The sequence below is a fragment of the Pezoporus flaviventris genome, unplaced genomic scaffold (assembly GCF_033815535.1).
Source record: "Pezoporus flaviventris isolate CSIRO_AGI_PZ_B2104156 unplaced genomic scaffold, CSIRO_AGI_Pfla_v1 ptg000026l, whole genome shotgun sequence".
NCBI lineage: Eukaryota > Metazoa > Chordata > Aves > Psittaciformes > Psittacidae > Pezoporus > Pezoporus flaviventris.
The window spans coordinates 452,815-473,464 of NW_026892574.1; the positions used below are offsets into that span (position 1 = coordinate 452,815).

General features: G+C 45.7%; 1 protein-coding gene across 4 annotated transcripts in view; it reads right to left on the reverse strand.

Moving 5' to 3' along the window:
* The window catches only part of RAD54L2 (RAD54 like 2), a 53,657-nt gene that overhangs the window by 10,430 nt on the left and 22,577 nt on the right, over positions 1 to 20,650 (reverse strand). For 3 of the 4 annotated variants that reach the window (XM_061458260.1, XM_061458257.1, XM_061458258.1), the window contains 9 exons: positions 9,943 to 10,141; positions 8,451 to 8,590; positions 6,685 to 6,816; positions 5,691 to 5,923; positions 5,042 to 5,224; positions 4,634 to 4,767; positions 3,172 to 3,368; positions 2,314 to 2,656; positions 326 to 503 (listed from right to left, as the gene is read on the reverse strand). In XM_061458260.1, coding sequence (XP_061314244.1) covers positions 326 to 503; positions 2,314 to 2,656; positions 3,172 to 3,368; positions 4,634 to 4,767; positions 5,042 to 5,224; positions 5,691 to 5,923; positions 6,685 to 6,816; positions 8,451 to 8,590; positions 9,943 to 10,141 — 1,739 coding nt within the window. Of the gene's footprint in view, positions 1 to 325; positions 504 to 2,313; positions 2,657 to 3,171; positions 3,369 to 4,633; positions 4,768 to 5,041; positions 5,225 to 5,690; positions 5,924 to 6,684; positions 6,817 to 8,450; positions 8,591 to 9,942; positions 10,142 to 14,588; positions 14,697 to 20,650 lie in introns of all 4 variants that reach the window. The other variant, XM_061458259.1, reaches the window with a different exon arrangement.

The window sequence follows — 20,650 nt, forward strand, 5'->3', positions numbered from 1 at the left end:
CTTTCCTTGAGAACAAACCAAAAGGCCACTGTGCATCCCACACAGCACAAACACAGAGGAAGCTGCTTGTTTGCACTGCAGCAGGTAAATAGATAAGGTACCGGCTGATGGCTGCAAGTTTCTTACACAAATATGAAAAAGACATTTAACATCCCTGCACCCCAGTTCTGAAAGTGGGGATAACAATTCTGCTAGGCCACTGCAGGGCACTCTGGGGAGAGAAGATGGGCCTGGTCAATCACATTTCGAGCTCCTGTTTTGACTCCTATTCTTGGCTTTCCCTTACATCCCAGAATATTTCTTTATATCTCCTGCCAAAACCTACCTTACAACAGACGCAGAAAGCTTTCAGTGGGTTGAGTCCCAGCCAGCCACTGTTGCCTGCATCTCGGAACCGGTTCATGAACTCCGTATAAAGGGCCCGCTGGATCTTTGACAGACGTACCAAAATGACATGTTCTTCCTTAGATGGGAGCTGAACCTTCAGCACACTGTGGCCTCGCCTGTGGAGGAAATAAAGAGAGAGATTAATAGAGGGAAGGGAATTTCCCAATCTGATCTCTCTGTGGGTGCCTGTAGGGTAAGATTTTGACTTCTTGCCCACCTGGCTGCAGGGAAAAAGACCTCTAGTTGTATGCTTCTCTAATGCACAACACTTCCAAGATACTCCCCCTGCAGCCAAAACCAACTGTAAGCACAATTACAGAGATATCAAATGTTATAATCATAGAATCATAGAATCGTTAGGGTTGGAAAGGACCTGAAGATCATCCAGTTCCAACCCCCCGGCCATGGGCAGGGACACCTTACGCTAAATCATATCACCCAAGGCCTCGTCCAACCTGGCCTTGAACACTGCCAGGGATGGAGCATTCACAACCTCCCTGGGCAACCTATTCCAGTGCCTCACCACTGGAATAATCTTCTAGCACAGGTCATGGGGTTAAGAGGGTGATGAAGTTCTGCTTTCCATGATCTCTTTTTAGGTCTGCCAATGACTAAAATCTCCATCCAAATCACTGGTCCAGCATCTTAGAACCCTCACCTGAGAAACAAAGCTGATTTGTTTCCAGAGCAGTGGAGTCACTGTCACTTTTCATGACTGAAGGTTCATGAAACACTTTCAGATCCTTGGGTAAAGGATGTCAAGAACTGAATATTGAAATTAACTATTAAGACATCAAAATAAAACTGAAATCACTCGTGCAGTTAGGGATATTGTTCTCCATTGTCAGAGACTGTGGTACCAAAGCAAACCAACTTTACTTTTACCCACAAGGCAAAACAGAGCCATAAGGACCACTTTACAGTCGACAGATTGAACAAGACAGAGATTCTGAGGTAAATATGGAGCTGCTAACCCAAGAACGTCCTCTGTATGCTTAAGATCCTCCCACAAACACAGTTAAGGTACCTGTTTAAAACTCAAGCCTAAGAAGCTGGATCGATGGGCTAAGCTCAATTGCATGAGGGTCAACAAGGCTCAGTGCTCTGTCCTGCTCTTGAGTCACAACAACCCCATGCACCACTACAGACTTGGGGCAGAGTGGCTTGAAAGCTCCCCAGAGGAAGAGGACGTGGGGGTCTTGGCCAACAGCCAGTTGAATACCCTAGCTTGTATCAGCAATAGTGTGGCCAGCAGGACCAATGCAGTGATCATCCCCCTGTACTTGGCGCTGGTGAGGCCACACCTTGAACCTTGTGTTCTGTTCTGGACCCCTCACTGCAAAGAGACACAGGTGCTGGAGTGGGTCCAAAGAACAGCAACAAAGTTGGTGAAGGATCTAGAGCACAAGTTGTATGAGAAGCAGCTGAATGAACTGGGGCTGTTTAGACTGGAGAAAAGAAGGCTCAGGGGAAAGCTTATTGCTCTCCACAACTACCTGGACAGAGGCTGTGATGAGGTGGCTGTTGGTCTCTTTCCCCAGGTAACAAGTAACAGGACAAGAGAAAAGGGCCTCAAGCTGTGCCAGGAGAGGTTTAGGTTGGGTATTAGAAAAAATTTCTTCACCGACAGGGTTGTCAAGCATTGGAACAGGCTGCCCAGGGAAGTGATTCAGTCACTATCCCCAGAGGTATCCAAAATATGTGTAGATGTGGCATTTAAGGGCATGGTTTATGGTAGACTTGGTAGTGTTAGGTTAACAGCTGAACTCCATGATCTTAAGGGTCTTTTCCAGCCTAAATGATTCTATGATTCCATAAGGCAGTTAAGATCAGCCGTACTGCAATAAACTCAGCAAACAAGCAGGCTAATTTGGGATGAATGAACTCTTTGCATGGACTACCATCAAGAACTCCTTGTGGACTCACCGCTGCACAAAGCCTTCCAGCAGGCTATGCAGGACATGACTGCGATACCTCATGAGACGGACGTCTTGAGGGGTGCTGTCAATACACTGCCCATTCAGAATAGGGCGCTCAAACATGTTGCTGAATTCCTGACGAGAGCCTAGAAAGTCAGGTCGGACAAAGTCTACCATGCACCAATACTCAATGAGGTTGTTCTGGAGCGGGTAGCCAGTCAGCACGACCCGCCGGCGGGAGCGGATGTTCTTCAGGGCCTGCGAAGTGCTGGCATGGCAGTTCTTTATCCGGTGTCCCTCATCACAAATAACCACATCTGGGCCAGGGCGAGACAAAGCTTTCTCAATCCCTGAGGACAAGGAAAATTAAGTCTTAGTTAGAGTTGAGTAAGACAAAGTTCTGGTTTTGTATGGTCACCAACTTGACAAAGGGAAAAAGAAGGGCAGTTCTGAAAAAGAGTGGTACTCATGAGTGACAGAAAGCAAGGCTGATTCAGGAGATAAAATGTGACTAGCTCCAATTTAGCATAATGTCGTAATGACCAGACATAACTGTGCCTTGATTTCTGCTCAATGACCTGCACTCTATCAATTTAGGTTTCTTGCAGCAGATCAGACTGGCAAATCTCACACAGACAGATCCCCAAGTTCAGACTTCTATACTTACTTGCAGCTATTGCAAGAAACAAAAGACTAAACCAAAGCTCAACAACGTTCTGGCTCAAAAGACACGATCCTGCCCAGCAGAATTTGATTGTGTCAGGGATGCTAGAAGTAAGTTATAGGTTGTTTCCCTGTGCTGCCAGAGCTGATAGCTGGACAACAGGATCACACTCTTTATGTCTCTCAAGACCTGGCCTCCCACCTTTCAGAAGCTCTTGCTGCCTGTCTTCTTCATCCAAGTCAATAATGACAGGGCCAGCTTGTTTCTTTGTTTTCTTCTTCCTGCCAGTGGCAAAGGATTTCTTCAATGAGAGAAGACGGTACATCTCATATCCCATCAGCAGCACACCACCTTCTGTCACCCAGTCATTCACCACCTTTGCACGTGCAGCTGTTGTCCTGCAAAACAAACCAATCAGCCAAAGAAGCTGTAAGCGTTCTCTCCAGTTTCAGTTTGAATCACTGGATTGGAGTCTGCCAGGAGAAAAAGAAACCTGTTCAATTAATTAAAGCACTTTCTCACATCAAACCAGACAGAGGAATACAATGAAGTTTCTTCAGGACACAATTTGGTAGAGAGGAAAAGAAAAGTTGTCTCTTACGTGCCACAGTAGCAGGTTGAGAATGACAAATCCTGACAGGAACTGAGCTGGAGAAGTTTGTCATGTACAAAAGCATATCAAACTTGAGAGCACCTTTTTAAAGAGCTGTTAAGGAGATGACCTCTGCAAAAAACATTTTCACTGACGTACATGGTTGTAATTGTCTAGTTGTTTATCCCACCTTGTCGTCTCTTCCAATGCTAGTGTCCCTCAATTATTCCTTCTCTGCCAGTCTGCTCAGAATTGGTTCAAATCAAGACACTGTCCTCACTCAATCCTCCCAGAGCACACCAGATCCTATCCAATAGTAAACATATGGTTGAAGTAGCATCAGCAGATTCAAAGTACAGTTCCACCCAGAAGGTGAAGATCTCAGCAGATAAGTGTACGAACATATGTGATAAACTGAGAGTTCCTCCTTAGGATCACTACATTGTCCTGAGCCATGCAAGACAAATGACCAGAAAGGAAGCAGAGACCCATGAGCCAAGAATATACTTCAGACCAGGCTGTAACTGCAATCACTAATCTCTGCTTTCTGGACAAGGAGGCTTTGTATAACTTGCCAGAATCCCTCAAGGACAATAGAATTCACAGAAAGTCACAGTGTCGGGTAGAGAAATCCCAGTGTGTGTGAAAAATCTCATGAAAAAACAACCCACATTTAAAATGAGAGACATGTGGTAGAGGGAGCACATGCCTCAGGAATCCCAAGATTCTGACAGAACTAGTAGTGCACCACCAGAAACAAACCATAGCACTTCTGCACCTCTCTGCAGAAACAGCTCTGTCTCTGGAACTGGGTTCCTGATCTCAGCATATATAGAAGAACAGTGTGAGAAGGAAGTACAAGACATAAACACTGAATGAATGGCAGGTATTCTTTCCCAGGTACCAAAATCCTCCCTTCAAAGACAGTATCCACAACAAATGCAGAGTGGGAAAGAGCTGGGAGTCAACAGTACAGAATTAGCCCAAACTAAACAGTCTGCAACAGCAATACTTATAACAGTTCCATAAGATGCAATTCAAGGGCTCAAAAGGGCTTTTAGTGGCACCTACTTGTGTTCATCATTCAGGATGTGGACTTTGAAGGTGCGGGGCTGGACCTCTTTGGAGTTATAATCAGCAGGAAGATTTTCAGGTGCTGGGAGCCACATGTTGAATTCTGCTAGCCAGTTTTGGAGTGTATTCACCTGAAAAAAGTTACCCATGGAAGGATTAAAAACCCAACTGAGGCACTCAGGATTTTAAGAGTAAAAATGAGAATAGGGAATGACACCCAGCTGTGCCCAGACAGGAGCAGACCACAGCATGCAAACTCAGGGACACAGGGGATGAAAGAGGGAGAAGAGCAGCAAGGGTGTGACAGAGCTTGTCATGAGATGGGACAAATAATTGATCTTCTCTATGCTAAGAAAGAAGCAGGGCAAAGAAGCCCCTCAGCCAGCCCTTCACATGGCTACTTACAGGTACAATGGCAAGAACAGTCTTTGCCTCTGTGTGCCGAAAAAGTACATCCAAGAAAGAGATGACCTGTATTGTCTTCCCCAGGCCCATGCTATGTGCTAAAATGCACCCAAACCCACTGCTGGTTTTAAATCTCTCCAAAGACTCAATCAAGTTGTCATACAGGAATCGGATCCCACCAATCTAGAGAGAAAAGTATAAAAGGTATTAGAATTGTGGGAGGAAAAAAACCAAGGTGGGTATGAATTTAGAGTGGTAAGCACATCAGGATTGCATAAACCATGAAGATCTAAAGGGGATGTTTCAAGTTCATTACAGTTCTCTAATCTAGGGAGAGCTCAGTATTTTTAGATACTCATAAAACTTCCTGAGAATATAACAAAAAATCAAAATTCACCTGTAGCCAGAGAATCTGAATTGGGGTTGATTAGTTTGAGTATAAATATAACTCTATTTTTAAAGTATTCATCTAAATCTGCAAAGGTCTGATGATAACAATAGCCCTGGCCTTCCTTTAATTTGTCCTTACCATTTGCCTGTCCACAACAGCCACCACCACAACCGGAGTGGTCACAGAGCTCACCAAAGAAGTTCTGTTGAGATTACAATTACCTGAATTCATTGCATTTTCAAGACTATTAAAGCCTACCTGATGAGGTTTTACTGCATGTGCAAGCTGGGGAGCTAGGAAAATGTCCTCCTCATTTGGTGGATGGTTGATATTGACAATGACTTGCCCTAGAGCATCTGACTGATTTAAGGCATCATTCACATGAGAACCACTGCTCTCTTCACTGCCATCCTCCTCCCCTTCGTTGCCAGAGTCACTGCTGTCCACAATTTGAAGGGCATCATCCTCTCCTGAACTCAGCTCAATCACTTCTGTAATGTAATCAAAACAGGAGAGAATAAGGGTAAAGGTTAACTTGCCATCAGGATTATCATGCTGACGAGACAATAAAAAAAATCATATCAGGAAAATAAGGCTACCATCTTTCATAGTTCCACACTCGCCTAATGACCTCTTCTGAACACGTAGGCACAACACAGGCACACATCAGGCTCCTCAGACCGGCATGTAAAAGCATGAGTTTCCATGAGTTTCCCCATGTGTCTGAGAACGTTACCCTGAGCTGATCCAAACAGAACATGAGAGTTTCTGTAAGTCTCCTCCACATGTCTTCTTAATTCCCAAAACCAGACATGCATTTTATCTGTTGATGTAATGTCTAAGGACCATCAAGGAAATCAGGCACTCTACCAGAGTGGCACAGAAGTGTCAGGTTAGATCCATACGGGACAAGGGACACAAAGACCACTTTCAGTTGCAGATCTGAATACTCTGATGCTTCTTTTATACACAGCAGATGATGCCACATCTCATACAAGCATTCTTCAGCAGAGCTCTGAGCAAAATTAAGTGCATTTATAAAGCAGAAATAAACACAAGTTTGCAAGAGTGCCTGACAGGCCATTTTATAAATGTCAAAGTCCAGAACTGGCCATTTATTTGGAAACCAATAGGCCTACAAAAATCTGCAGTGATTCACTGCTGGAGCATCTGATTAGATGAAAACAGGAGATCTGTGGCTAAATAAGCAGCATAGGGTGAGAAGAGCAGGCCAAGGCAATTGGTCACTTACCATCTTTAATGCTATTTTTTCCTTTAGCATCATCTTCACTGCCACTGCTGGTACTATCTAGGCAGATCACTTCCTCAGCCAGGACCTGAGGAGGGAGCTGGGTAGCCTCAGCTGTTCTGAAAACTATGTCCTCTACAAACATAAATTACAAACAATAAGTAATTCATAATAATGGGGAAGGAGACAAAACTGTTCAGAAACCAGACAGTATTTTCTTCCACTTTTGCTTCAATAACTTATCCCTGGAATTTTCCATAACAGACTCTCACTGTCTACAATACTGCTATGACTCAGCTTCCTGGGTCACAATCTCCTTCTTTCTCAATATGCCTAACAATAGCCCAGTGCTGAAGGCACCCTCTCTACTGCATACCCTGGATAGGGTACACCAACCATGCAACGTGCTAAAGTCCCTTTTTTTTTGGGGGGGGGGCTGTCTCAGGAGTAAAAGCTGTTCTTCCTCCAGCAGAGAAAGTACCAATTGCTGAAGGGATGATAATGGCCCTTTGTTAGTAGGGATGCTGTAATAATTACATCCCACATATCATAAACAACTTTTGCGGATCAAGACCATTTGTTTGCATGTTTAAGTGCTGCCATGTGGGGAGAGACTAGCTAACAGGACCAAATAGCACTACTGCAGTGACTCAGCAAGCAACGACGTTTTCAAGGGCTGCAACCTACTCTGCAAGAGTTAAACTGTTTTAAGTAACTCTTATTCCTTCTCTCCTACTCGTAAAAATGTTTTGAACGCTTGCACTTGAGGGAGAATATACATTTTCTTCAGAGACAAAGTCAATTCAAGAACTCCTTACCCCCACCACAACTTCCAACTGCACTTCTCTGCCCTTTACACCAGTCTTAGAGGCTGTGCTATAAAATATAGCACTGAAATCACCGGCTTATAAGACAACGCAAGATGACATATCCACCAGAAGACAAGGGTGATGCTTAACCATTTATACTCCCTACTTCACTGCTTGCTGAAACATGCAAGAAAAGACAACGTTACACCATGAACGTATGTGCACCCAGCCTATTATTCTACCATCCCTAGTACCAGATCTATGCATTATCAGATCATTCACAGCATAAGTATGACCTGGGTCAAGGTCACAGCAATTCTGTCAAGACCATTGGTTTAAGGTTCCACAGCAGTTGGAAAGGCACGAGAGACCTGTTCCAGCATCCTGCTTACATGCAATTAACTTGTCAAAATATCTTCAACAAAAGTTACCTTTCACCATACAGCCACAGCATCTTAATTCAGGACTAACCCAGAAGTGGAACCCACTTCTGAGTAACTACAGTGAACACTAACTACACTGAACACTACAACTTCTGAGTTACTACACTGAACCCACAAGTGGTTTGGAACTGCCCTTTCAAGAGTTTACACTTGAAAGTCCAAGTGCAGCATAGAGTTATAGAATGGTTTGGGTTGGAAGGGATCTTTAAAGGTCACCTAGGCTGACTCCTCCTGCAATGAGCAGGGACATCTTCAACTAGATCAGGCTGCCCAGAGCCACATCCAGCCTGGCCCTGAATGTTTCCAGGGATGGGATACCTACCACTTCTCTAGGCAACCTGTGCCAGTGTTTCATCACCCTCATCATTAAAAAGAAAAAAAACCCTTGTATCTAGCCTGAATATACCTTCTTTTAGTTTAAAAACATTACCCCATGTCTTATCATGGACAAGCACAGCACTACCTTCTTCTTCTATCCCTATGAATCTTGCTTCAGGCGACATCTCCCACTGCTTACCAGGAAGAAACTCAAGGGGTACGGTTGGTATAGTGGCTGGATAATCCTTCCGCTGCTGCTCTAGCCGTTTCCTTCTCTCCAACTCTTCCTGTTGGGCTGTTTTTGTCACAGCTTCCAGTTGGTCCTCACGCAACAGCTTTCTGAACACAGGAGCAGAAAACCGTGATTTAGTTACACTCAGTTTCTTCCAGAAACATGAATGGCTGTACTGCTGGCTCAAAAGATGATTGACAAGCTGAAGATAGTCTGTCAGCTACACAGACTAGCAACATCATCTCCAAATTCTATAGACAAATTCTACAGCTATTTCAGGCCTGTGCTTCCCAACTATAGGTAACACTACTATTAGTCAAGGAAAAGACAAAAGTTTGACAGAAGCAAAATAATGAAAGAAGGAAAACTGGGAGTAGGTAAGAATATCCTTAAACTAGGTTATCACTGACAAGTTCGTCCACCTGAAAGGATGTTATTTATTGCTATGCAGTTTATAAAGAGAAAACGCACAAAGTCATGCAAAGAAGTTACAAAAGGCATCAATTCACTCACAAAAAAGTCATCACCCCGATTCTCCCCTTAAAGGCTATTTTCAGGAACTAGGAATTCTAATGGCTTTAGCAATTGTTTCAAAGGATGCTTGCAAAACATCTTAATTTTACAGGTAATTCTCATTACTTCCAAAAGTTGCTCCCCTCTTCAGTTTCACACGTGCTGCCTAGAAGTGAAGGTTCTTTTGCCAGAGGAGGGGTGCAGTAGAAGGAGTGCTAAAATGCAGCTCCCTGAAACTAACCTTTAAATCCACCCAACCCACTTTCCAAGGCCTAGTCAATGCTCATTTCTTTGGCTGTAAGAAAATCACCCTGCACAAGGTTAAGTATGAACCAAAGACCACCAGGGCATTACATACAGGGCAAAAGAGCTACTTGCTGCCACAGGAGTTCCTGCTCCATTGTGACTTCTTTAAGCATTTTAGATCCCCTTGAACAGAATTTCAAAGGGAATTACCACTTCACAACCTGTCCCAGGATATATGTGGTGACTTATGCAATCAATTACTGCCTTATAAAATCCAGGTGAAATTGATTTCCAACATTTCAGTCACAGCATCCTGCCAACAATTTACCAAGATAGTAGAGAGGAGGACTATATTTTAGGCTATTTGCAATAGGATCCTCATCAGCAAATATCTGAAACTGGATATTTACTTAATGGTGGTGCTGTTTTTCAACTGCATGTTTTAAAAGCCAGCCGCAAATACACCATTTTTGCAATATATATTCCATATCCAAATATTCACTCTTCTGAAATACCAAACAAGTCTGCACCCACACGCAGCACTCCAGTCTGAGAACATACTACTCCCACTAGTGAAATCCTAAGGTTTTGGAAAAGAAAGCCATCTGGTTTTCCAGCAGTGGAAGCAAAGTCCAGAGATTTTGTTTTTACCCAAAGGGCTATAATAGGACCCTAGTTCCTTCTATTATCCTCTGTCTACCTTATGTTCCTCCGCATGTGAGACGGTTTCTGAGCCCTCTTCTTTTTGGTGTCCTCAGAGGCCAGGCTCTTGTGCTGGTTCTGCAAGTGTCTCTCTGCCCGCTCACTCTGAGATGAGGTAGTTGAAGTAGAGCGCTGCCATTCTCCATCCTCTGTGTGTTCAACATGGTCACTGCTGAACACAGCTTCCTGGGGTTGGTCTGAAAAGACAAGGAGGTAATAACATGAGAACAACTTTGCCAGGCTGGCTTTTACCTGAGCGTTTGTCAGTATTTGAGCTGAATGGAAACCAACAATCCCTACTCACACTCATTTGCAAGCATGTTTCTCTCAAGGTGCAAACTGGGGTTGTCTCCGACAGCCAGTCAAGTTTCACAGTGAAGGGTCTGCTCCCAGTGAAAGCCAAGACTAACACACAACCCAAAAGCATCCCGACAAGAAAACAAGGCAAAATTATTTCAGTCCATGCAGAGCACTTGCTGCCCCAAAGGTCTGTTTTCCTACACGGGCCTGATGAGCTCTGATGAAAACAACTCCAATCTCTTTCTTTGTTACACAAAGAAAGGTGGAAATTTCCATTTATATGACACCTGTAACCACCTTCCAAGTTAACAGGACACACCATGCAAGAGGTTATGTCGCTCAAACACTGGGCCATGGCTTAGCAGCCCACTCTGTGGTTTTATCACCAGGCTTCACTCATGAGTTAAACGGTAACATCTAGCAAGCTTTTTTAAAACCAAAAAGTAAGTGGCAATACCCTTTCTGCATTATAAATCACACACATTCCTTTTTATCTGCATTTGACTGTTTTCAGACTTCCATTAATGGCTGATTTCAGTCTTAAGCACTATGTGAAATGACACCTTGTTCTATGTGACATTTTGCTCTTCAACAGGCTGGCAGTGACCAAACTGATACTTGCAGAACACAGAAAGAAGACGTTTCTTATCAAAAGCTTCCCTTGAAGTAAACTGGTTTTGACAAGCATTAGAATAGCTTCTTCAGAGCATCCTGTCCCCTTGCGTCAGGCAAAGAGAGACCCTGACCCTCATCTCATAACCAGCTTTCTTGCTTATACAGTGTATCCGTGCTAATGACTGAACTGGACTGACACTTAGAATTATGAAGGAAAGACAACTTTAGTGCAGAAGAATGTAGCAGATGAAGTAATACAGAACCAACAAAATTCACATTGTGACTCTGGGATGTGGAGGCAAAGAACTGAGAGCTTAAACGAAGGATGCTTCAGTATAGCACATTCCACATACAGGCATCTCTACAGCTGCCATGTTAATGTGCCTATTAAATTAACCTTACCACTGGTATCACCTCTTAAAATCGAGATGACAAGAACTAGATCCACACCTCAGTCAAAAGTACCAATTTTGCAAGCTTCCTCTCCAGACATGCCACCAGACCTGCCCCAGCATTTACTCACAGTCTATCAGAATTTCTTTAGGACTTCAGGGCTCATCCCACCATGGATCAGTACCAGCAGAGCAGCTCAAACATTTCTGCAAACATCAGCCCCAGCAAGTCCTACATATACTGGAAAAACAGGTATCCACAACTTATGGGATGGAACAGATCTCAGGATGAATGCAAGAAAGAATTACGCTGCATGTGAAGCTAAAGGCAAAAGGGTTTGCTGCTACAACCATGATAGTTCTGCTGCCACAGCCAAGGTCTTGGAGCCCTGTCCTCCCACCACGCCTTCTTAAACTTCCAAGCTCAGATAGGACACATCACATTCACTTCCAGAGAGAGAACTGTGCTGGGAATAAACCCAGTTTCCCAGGCTTCCCAGACAAGAGCTCTGCTATTCGAGCTATGGACAAGTTTCAGTCACACTACCTGCAATTCTTGGACACCGTTTCCTTCCCCCTGGCCCTCTCGACTCCTGCTTATATAACTAGATCAAAAGACTGGATGAAATAGGGCAAAGGGAAGCAGGGAGGCTGCACACGTGACCACACGCTCTGGGATGAGTCATTAAACCGGAGACAAACACTGCCATGGTTACACTGCTGCCATCTCACCCCAGGCCCAGGGGACCTTGACAAGGCATCGGAGAGCACAAAGTCATGCTTGTTTGGAAGAGGAAGCACTTTTCTCCCCACACCCCAGCAATTATCCACGTCACCTCCTTTGGCAGTGACTCTGCCACCCGTTCCGCCATGCCAGGAAAGGGTGCCTTCGGGATGGGGGTGATGCTAACAAAACCCAAGGGCTCAGCAGCCTAAAAGTGAAGCCATTACAAGTCTCCTCTCTATGTTTTCCTATTTGTCCAATTCCTATGTAGATCTTTCCACCTCTGCATTTTACCTTTTCTTTCCTCTTAATCATACGTAATGCAAGCTCTGGTGAAACCTTTGCACAGCTGGATCAGACAGGGTTTTTTTTAAATATGACTTATGTGACCAGGAGCCTGAAGCCCAAAATCTGATGATAAATTGGGTCCTGCACTGAGTACAAGCTCTCAACTGCCACAGCCATGTCTGCTCAGGCTGGTGTTTGTCCTGTCAATACAAGTTCTGAGGTGAGGAACACAACCTGTACCTCAGCCCACATTCCTGACACATACACATCTAGACACTGAGATCTCTTCCAAACTAGTGACAGAGCCGAATGCCACACTGATTGAGGTGCAGCAATCAGCACAGAGGACAGCCCGCTTCCTGAGGCTGGGCTCATCCTTGCCACTATAATGAATAAAGCCACTTTCAACAAAGCTTAGTAACACAGTGATAAAATCACAAGTTTAACCATGCAAGAGCTCCCACCACACCTGTGACACAAGCTGGCAGTGCCTAACTGGAATGGTTTGGTTGATGTTTTGTACTAAACTCCTGATTGTGTACACAGCCTGTGAACAGCGAGGCTCCCTGCTGCAGCCGTGTGGCTGAGCTCCAGCACGGTGAGCTCCAAGCTGTGTAACTGGGACCCACACTGGGACAGGAACACAACAGGAAGCAATAAATACATACACAAAAACCTATTTTGTGCAAGACAAAGTTGCAGTTGGGTTGGAGTGAGTGTGGGAACAGCCTCGTTGAACAGGTCCCATCAGGTAATCAATGGAATAATACCTGCCCCAATTTTGCCAAGACTAAATCTGCAAGAGAAATGCAATTATGGTTTTGTAACAGGAGCTCAACAGGTTACTCTGACATGGCTATACAAGTAGCTTTTTACACAATACACAAACTCATCAATTCATCAGCCATGTTTGCATGTTGACAACTGCCTGATCATGCTCATGCTGTTAGTGTACTCTAGGAAGATGCAAGCAGTTACCCACACTGCCTGAATGAGAAAAGCATTGCCACCACCCAGCACAGCCTTGCGCAGGGAGATCAGCCACATATGCCCAAGCACAGCTGGGTGAAAGAGTGGCCCAAATCTGCTCAGCAGGAAACAGCCATGGGTCAGTTGTGGTGGCCGATGAGGATGTAAACCCATCCATGCTTACACACTGTGGGCACTGAGAATCAGCTGGAACGCAAACAACTGCTGGGTTCACACCAGTTCTGTTGCATGTTTTGCACTGTGCTCATCAGAAGAGGTACCAGATCTACAAGGAGGGTTTCCTGAGGGCAGTGGTGATAACAGCAATGCAGACAGTAAGCTTCAAGAAGCTTATACAGGTGGGTTACAGCTCTCCATTTGAGAGGTCCCCAAGCAGTTCCCACTGTGCAGGTCCTGGGTTAGACACTGCAAACACCCAGGCACTCTATCCTGCAAGGCATCCTGAATTCCAAGAGGGGCACAACTATTCTATCATGCACTTTAAAAGTTTATATGTGCCTGCACTATCAAAACCCAACAGACGTGATTGCAGCACGGTTCTGGTTTGTGCTGCAGACCAGGGGTTGCCAGTTTTCTTTGCTCAATAAGCAGCAGCAACCACCACCCCCAGCTGTACATACAAGCAGGGGGAGGTGTTTGGCTTCTCGACCAACACTTGTGTATTACGCTTTAGAAGTCTCTGTAAGGAATAGAGTCGTGACTGCTCTCATTCTGCTCTGCTTTTGATGCTCCCTATGTGGTGTGACTGCTGGAGCTGCCCCTAAACACTGCACACAGGTGTGACTCATGATGCCTGACAGAGCTAATGATTTGTCCCACAGTTGGGCACTTTCTAGTGCACCCACACTTATAAAACTCACCTCATCACCTCCTTGCAGAATACTCTCAAACTTCCCTTAAAACAGCATGGGAAGCAGCCTGGAGAATATTCTCTAGCATGTTCGATTCAGCAATGAATTGCTCTTGACACACACAGCCTTTGCTCTGTGAAGGGGCACGGGTTGCTGTGAAGTGTCACGAAGCAGCAGGTATGTTTATTTGAGGTGTGAGATTTCTTTAACTAACACAGTCGCCTGACACCAAGGTGTGTGAGAAACGGTGTTATAGTTGCATCCAGTCTCCAAACTCTAAGGCAAGCCTTGGTAAGTCCATGTGTTTGTGCACACGCAAGTGGACATCCACAGCTCAGCTCCAGAAGCAGTCCAGCACTCCTAGAGGTATAGAAATTGCCATTCAGGGTAAGGCCTGAAGGTCCCCTACCTGAGGCTGTTACTCAAGAAGGTCCAAGAGACCCCTCATTGGACAAAACACTGTGTAAGATGATTACTTCCTTACCTCTCAGTTACTAGCTAGCTAATGTGGCTAGCTAGGAAGTACACCATCCTCCTGGGAGGCCAACTTCTCTGCTAGAGTAACATCAGCATCTCCAGGGAAGGCACACCACTAAAAAGCAGACACTTGTTTATTTCTAAAATCATTTCACTATGGAAACTCAGGGTACTGAACAGCACTATTTGGCTGAGCCTTTGGGAATTATTTCCTATCCTAAGGACAGAGGTGTGTACACCTGGTGGGGAAGGTAGCTGCACGAAGAGCAGCGGGAGTTAATTCTTACTTTGGGAGCCGTCTTTTGTACTGCACAATGAGCAAGGAGCAGTTAAATATTATTGCAGGCGTTCTGGGAACTTCCATGCACTTTGTGGGCAAAGGCTTGTCAGAGACTAGCTAGTACTAGCTGGTACTACTGCAGCCGGTCCTGAGCTGTCAAAGCAAGAATGGGAGGAGCAGTGAGGGACTGCACAAGCAAGACTAATTGCACAGCTCCAGCTGCAACACTCGCAGCCACTGACACACTGAACTACAACTGTGCCAAAGGCTAGAGAAGGAAATCTGCAGAGCAAGCCTGACTGCAAAGGCACTGGCAGGATGGAAGATGTTCTCTGGGGTTATGTGATGCTTTCCCAGTGCACTGGGCACTGGAGAGGTGTGTAGCTGATGCCACAGTTCAACTGTACGTGACACCTGAGGAACAGCAGTTCTCTGACTGTGGCACAGCAATCATCTCAGAGGCTGGCAAGAGCCAGAGTGCTCTGGTTCATCCTGTATTCAGCTGTGGAACATAGAATATTCTGAAAATATTTAATCTTTCTCTGTATGCAACTGGTGCATGGATGTCACGCAAGAAGGGAGGAGGGGTGTCTGCACAGAGCACCCTCTCACAAAGGCAGCATTGACACTCCACGGCCGGAGGCAGGAAATTGCTTGCGAAACCTCTCAAGGACAGTGTAGGCAAAAGCAAGGGGGAAGCTCAGACTCCCTCCTCCTACCTGTTGTAACATCCAGGAGAGCCACAAAACCCCCTCCCAGGGCTTGACACACATCAACACCTGGTTCCTTCCTCCAGAAGCACCAGGAAAGCCAGCCGCAGTGGGGATGGAGTGGAACACAGCCCCTCAGGGGACCCAGGGCCATGGCCACCCCTGCAGCCACTATCAGGGCAGCTAATTAGCAACAAGGCTCTGTTCTCCTCAGAAAATAATGGGGCTCAGTCTGGGAGGGCAGGACGCTCCTCCCGGCCACGGCTGTTCAACAAAGCACTAATTATGTAAGCTTTACATAACCCGGCACAGCCACCCTGTGCCCGTGCAGCAGCACCCTGCGCCGGACACCCCTTGGTCCTCTCCAGCTGCCTGCTCACTGCCGGCACGAGAGCTGGCAACGAGCAGGGATCGGCCTTCTGTCTGCACCCGTGGTTTCCTGCACGTGTGGGGTACCCCTGCGCTCACCGGGGTGCCCCTCAGTGCTGCACCCTGGCAGCCCCGAGCCCCTTGCTGCCTGCGATCCCCACTCGACTCCAGCGAAACACAGCCCACCGATCAGAGGAACGACTGATGTCCACCACTGCTCTCACCCCAGCTCTGTGCTGGCTGCAGCGGTTGGTGTCCTGCTGAGTCACAGCCACAGTACTGCGAGACACAAAGGCATCCTTTGGGCTGAGTCTGCCTAGCCCCTGAGCTTGCCTGCTCCCAGGAGAAGCTTCCCTTGCCTGTCAAGCAGCACATACATCAGCTCTAACGTCTTCATCCCCATTGCTGATTTATCTAGGAGTTAAACACCTCAGGACTTTTGCTCAGACTTGTCACTGTAACCAGACACAGACTGTCATATTGGTATAACAAATAGCACTGCTTGAAGTCTGAGTAACACATTTTTCATTTCTCTAGGTACCTGTAAAGCAATCAGCAGCTGAGGGTTCAAGACACCTACGTGGAATATGCAGACTGCTGGTGAGAGATGGCAGGCTGCCTCCATCCGCAGTCCAGGACCACAGGATGGAGGGGAGAGATGTGAAATGAGCTCTGAAGAAAACACCACCAGCACAGGCTCTGTGGGCCAGAGCGCAGGGAGGGAGCCAGACCAGGAACACACAAAAGCCAAACCCATGTCCAGACTCCTTCTTGGGCAGGAGCTAAGCCCCAGTCGATGGAAAACTTTAAAAGATAAATTACAAGGCAGCACTGCCCTTCTTTTTTCCCTTCAGAGGTCTTTCAGCATATCAGTTACTGATGAGGTTATGCTGCAGAACAAAACTCCTTTCCTGGCCTGAAGGAATACTTCAGGAACAAAGGGCAGCAGAATTGAAGGGCAGGAGCAAGGGAGATACCACCCAAAAACCAAAGGGAAAGGAAGCAGCCAAGAAGTGCTGAGAGGCAAACTGGAACACCAGAGAGCCAACTTTGGTGACAGACAATATATCTCCTAACCCTGGGATTATGCAAGCAGAACCGGGCCCCAAATACCCAAGAGATCTTGTTCTGGCGGGGCCTCAGCACTGCGGACACTGAGACCCGGGTTACATAAACCCCAAAGAGCACTTATATAACGGCTGTATGGCACAGGCTGGCAGCCACCGGCACCCCATGACACCACAGCCCCTGCACAAGCCCGGCAGGTTGTCCTCCCTCTCACCGGCACCACCAGGAGGAAAGGTGGTTGGTTACTCCAGAGCACCAGGCAACCTCCTGCCCGTTCCCACCTCTGATATGCTCAAAAGTGGGTTGTGAAGTTTAAAATTGGGCATTTCCATAGTGCTCTGGGATGGCCAGAACTGGAGAAAGGTGACACACTGCTCCCAGGCATCCCTCTTCTATGCACGTAACCAAAATCACTTCTCTTAATAACCTCAAACCTAAAACGTAAACTGCCTCCTTCTCAGGAGCCTCCCCTCTCGCACGCAGGCACTGTGGGCATTAGTCAAGACAAGGAAACAAAGCCAGGAAACACAGGGAGTGAAGCAGGGATGGGTTACATTTGTCCTCTAGCCGGGGGTGTGCGAGAGCAACTGAGTTACATAAAACTACTGCACCGGAGTCAGGAAGTGTTCCAGGCTCGAGTGCTGGGAAGTTCTGAACAAGCTGTGCACAGGAGGGAGCTGAAACCTCCCCTTTGTGGCTATCCCAGTTAACTAGTAACCCAGAATATAGCTGTCAGCCAGGTTACAAAAATTACCGCAGGGATCTAAACCACCAGTAATCAGATTTAACTACCAGATCTTCCTTGTTTTCACAAGAGTTCAAAACTTTACAAGAAAAATCAAATGAAAAAACTGCTCTATTCTATTAAGGTGGGTAAGTATTGATTTAGGTAACAGAGATAAATTTCCCCTCCCAACTTCAGAAAATAGATGCATACGGGGGCTTGACTGTTCCCAGCACAGTGAATCCAGCTGGCTGCAACCGTGACTCTTCTAGGGATAAATTTCAGGGACTAAGAAAAGAGGACGAGTAGGGGAGCAAGCATTCTGCATTATGCAATGATTACATAAGCATTAGTTTACACTAGGTAGCTGGGAGTTGTGTATTAGCTTTATACCAGAACACCCTCAGAGCAATGAGAAATAATAAAGAAGGGATTATTGCTGCCACACGCTTCCAAGGCCACCAAAATGGCAAACAAACAACAAGCACAATCCGAGCTTTAATCTCTGCTTTAAGCCCTCACCATAGCTTTGTTCAGGACCTGTTAACGGCATGGGGTGGGGGACATGAGACAACGGATACTCCTGATTTAAAAGACCAGCATGGGAAATAAACCCAGCATAAAGTACCCTTCAGCATCCCCGTGCTCCTTTGTTGGTGCTCATCATGGCAATGATACAAGAGGAAAGATTTCAAAAGTATAACACCTGGCATTTGCACTTCAGTGTCAAAGGAGTTCACAAGCTCCAGTCATTACAATAACCTGTGGTACACTCTCCTGTCCATCTTGCAGAGGAGGAAACTAAAGCAGACAAATCAGGTAGGCATCAGTGCTAACTCCCAAGCTGCTGGCTTCCTGTCCTATGCTCTGACCAACAGGATCTCTTTCCTCTCCTTAAATATAATTTCTCACTTGGAAAAACAAAACATAGTTGGGGATGTTTTTAGAACTGTAACACAGCACAGAACTTCAGCTGCATTCCCTTTCTTCTGCTTCAGTCTCTAAAGTCATTTCAGAAGAATTTGTAAGGACTCTGTTTAATTAGGGAGGCATCACTTGGGTAAAAAATGCAAATTGTTGAGCTTGAGCCTGTGTGCCACCACATTCCACTGGCACTTCTCCCATCAGCTGCAGCCAGAAAAGTGACCCAGAGCACTAGAGAAAGCTAATGAGACCAGGATGAAAGACCATCACTCAAAGAACAACCTGTTTCTAGTTTTCCTTTTCAAAATATTGGTACTGCTTCATGTGCTGCTAAAGGAGTTTGACAAAGGGCTGCAAAGTCGTTCATGGCACTCTGACGCACACAAATTGAAGCCACAATGTCACAAAGACAGCCCCAGCCAAAGCATGTGACACCCCAAAAACTAAATACGTTGCAGCCTGAAAAAATACCAAACAAATAAACAAAGCAAGCACTGGTGCCTTCATAAGGCTGCTAAAATTACAACTACTTCTACAGTCAAAACAGAAGTATATCTGTATAGGGGGAAGAGACAGGGCTCTTATTTAAAGACATTTTTCTTGCAGGGCAACAGGTGATGTACTGCAACAAACCCTGATGTACTAGCTGGTGGGTGCTACCAAAAAAACCAACTAAAATCCTCTCTAACTTCCCAAAACCACTTCTAAAATAATAAACTGATAGCAAAGCACTGCATATACAAGTGCTTGCTACTTTGAAGACCCCAAAGAAGAGTTCAGGCACCTGGAGTGAGAAAAAGCCACATAAACCACTGGAAAAGAAGCGCTGAGCCACGGTTGAAGCACAAGGGCAAAGGACACGGTGTGTCAGTTCTGCCCCTGACTCACTCTTGTGACCTTGTGCAGTTTTATCAAGCTCTCTGGGGACAAAAGGCAATGGAGAAGTGGGATGGAGACCCTCCTGGATCTACCACTTAGAGCACAGCCACATTAGACTGGCTACCTCAAACAGAGGTACTTCTCCCACTGGTAGAACAGCCTGTGATAAACCTTGCTCTAGACTTTATGGCTTGACAAGCAATGCTGTACAAGGAGTTCATCTGCATTCTTGCTCTCTTAGGTTTGTACAACTGACCCCAAAATAACCTTAGACAGAAATTTTTAGAAGGTCTCTAACCTTGCATTCTTCCTTCAACAATGACCTACAGTCTCATTTCCAAAACCATCTTTCCCTCCCGTCTTCTCTTTTTTATACCTATTATCTAGACTGAGTTACATAAGCCACTTGTATCACCCAGATTCCTCATTTATCCAAACTCATTTTGTATCATAATTCCTTTCTCAGTTCACACACTCACAGAATTAGCTGCTTTGTCCTACCACCACAACCACAGAGATCAGAAAGAAAGAAAAGATGGAGGGTTTTTTGCTAGAATCCACTCCCTTCAACAAATACTCCATGGCTTATTTCCATCAAAACTCCTCATGAAGACCACGCTGCACTGGACTCCTGCAATAAACTGGTGGAAACCCTGAGCTGGAGCTCCTGGGCATCAGTTGTGACCTATTAAGTTCATAGCATGAACTTTGGAGGTATTTCTCACGTGAACAAGGTGGAAGAAGCTTGGCAGCCCCGAGTACCTGACCTCAAAGTAACAAGTTATATTACAAATTCAGAAAGTTCTTTAAATCTGAACAAAGTTTTTTCTCCAGCACACAGCATCCTCCCGCCAGCAAGCAAACTAAACAGCAGCCAGCCCAAAACTGTAAACTTATGGCAGGGTTTCACCAGCATCTTCTATTTGATAGAGGGGAAAAAAAAAGACCCAGGTAGTTCTTAGTTTGTTAGGCACTAACTAGGGGATCTGGAGTAAGCACCAACAGCTCTGCCCGCTGCCTGGTCAGCAAGTCACCCTACATTTCACCACCAAAAGCTCTTGAAACTCTTATAAAGTAGGATGTTAGGGGAAAGTATACATAAAAAGTTGAAGGGG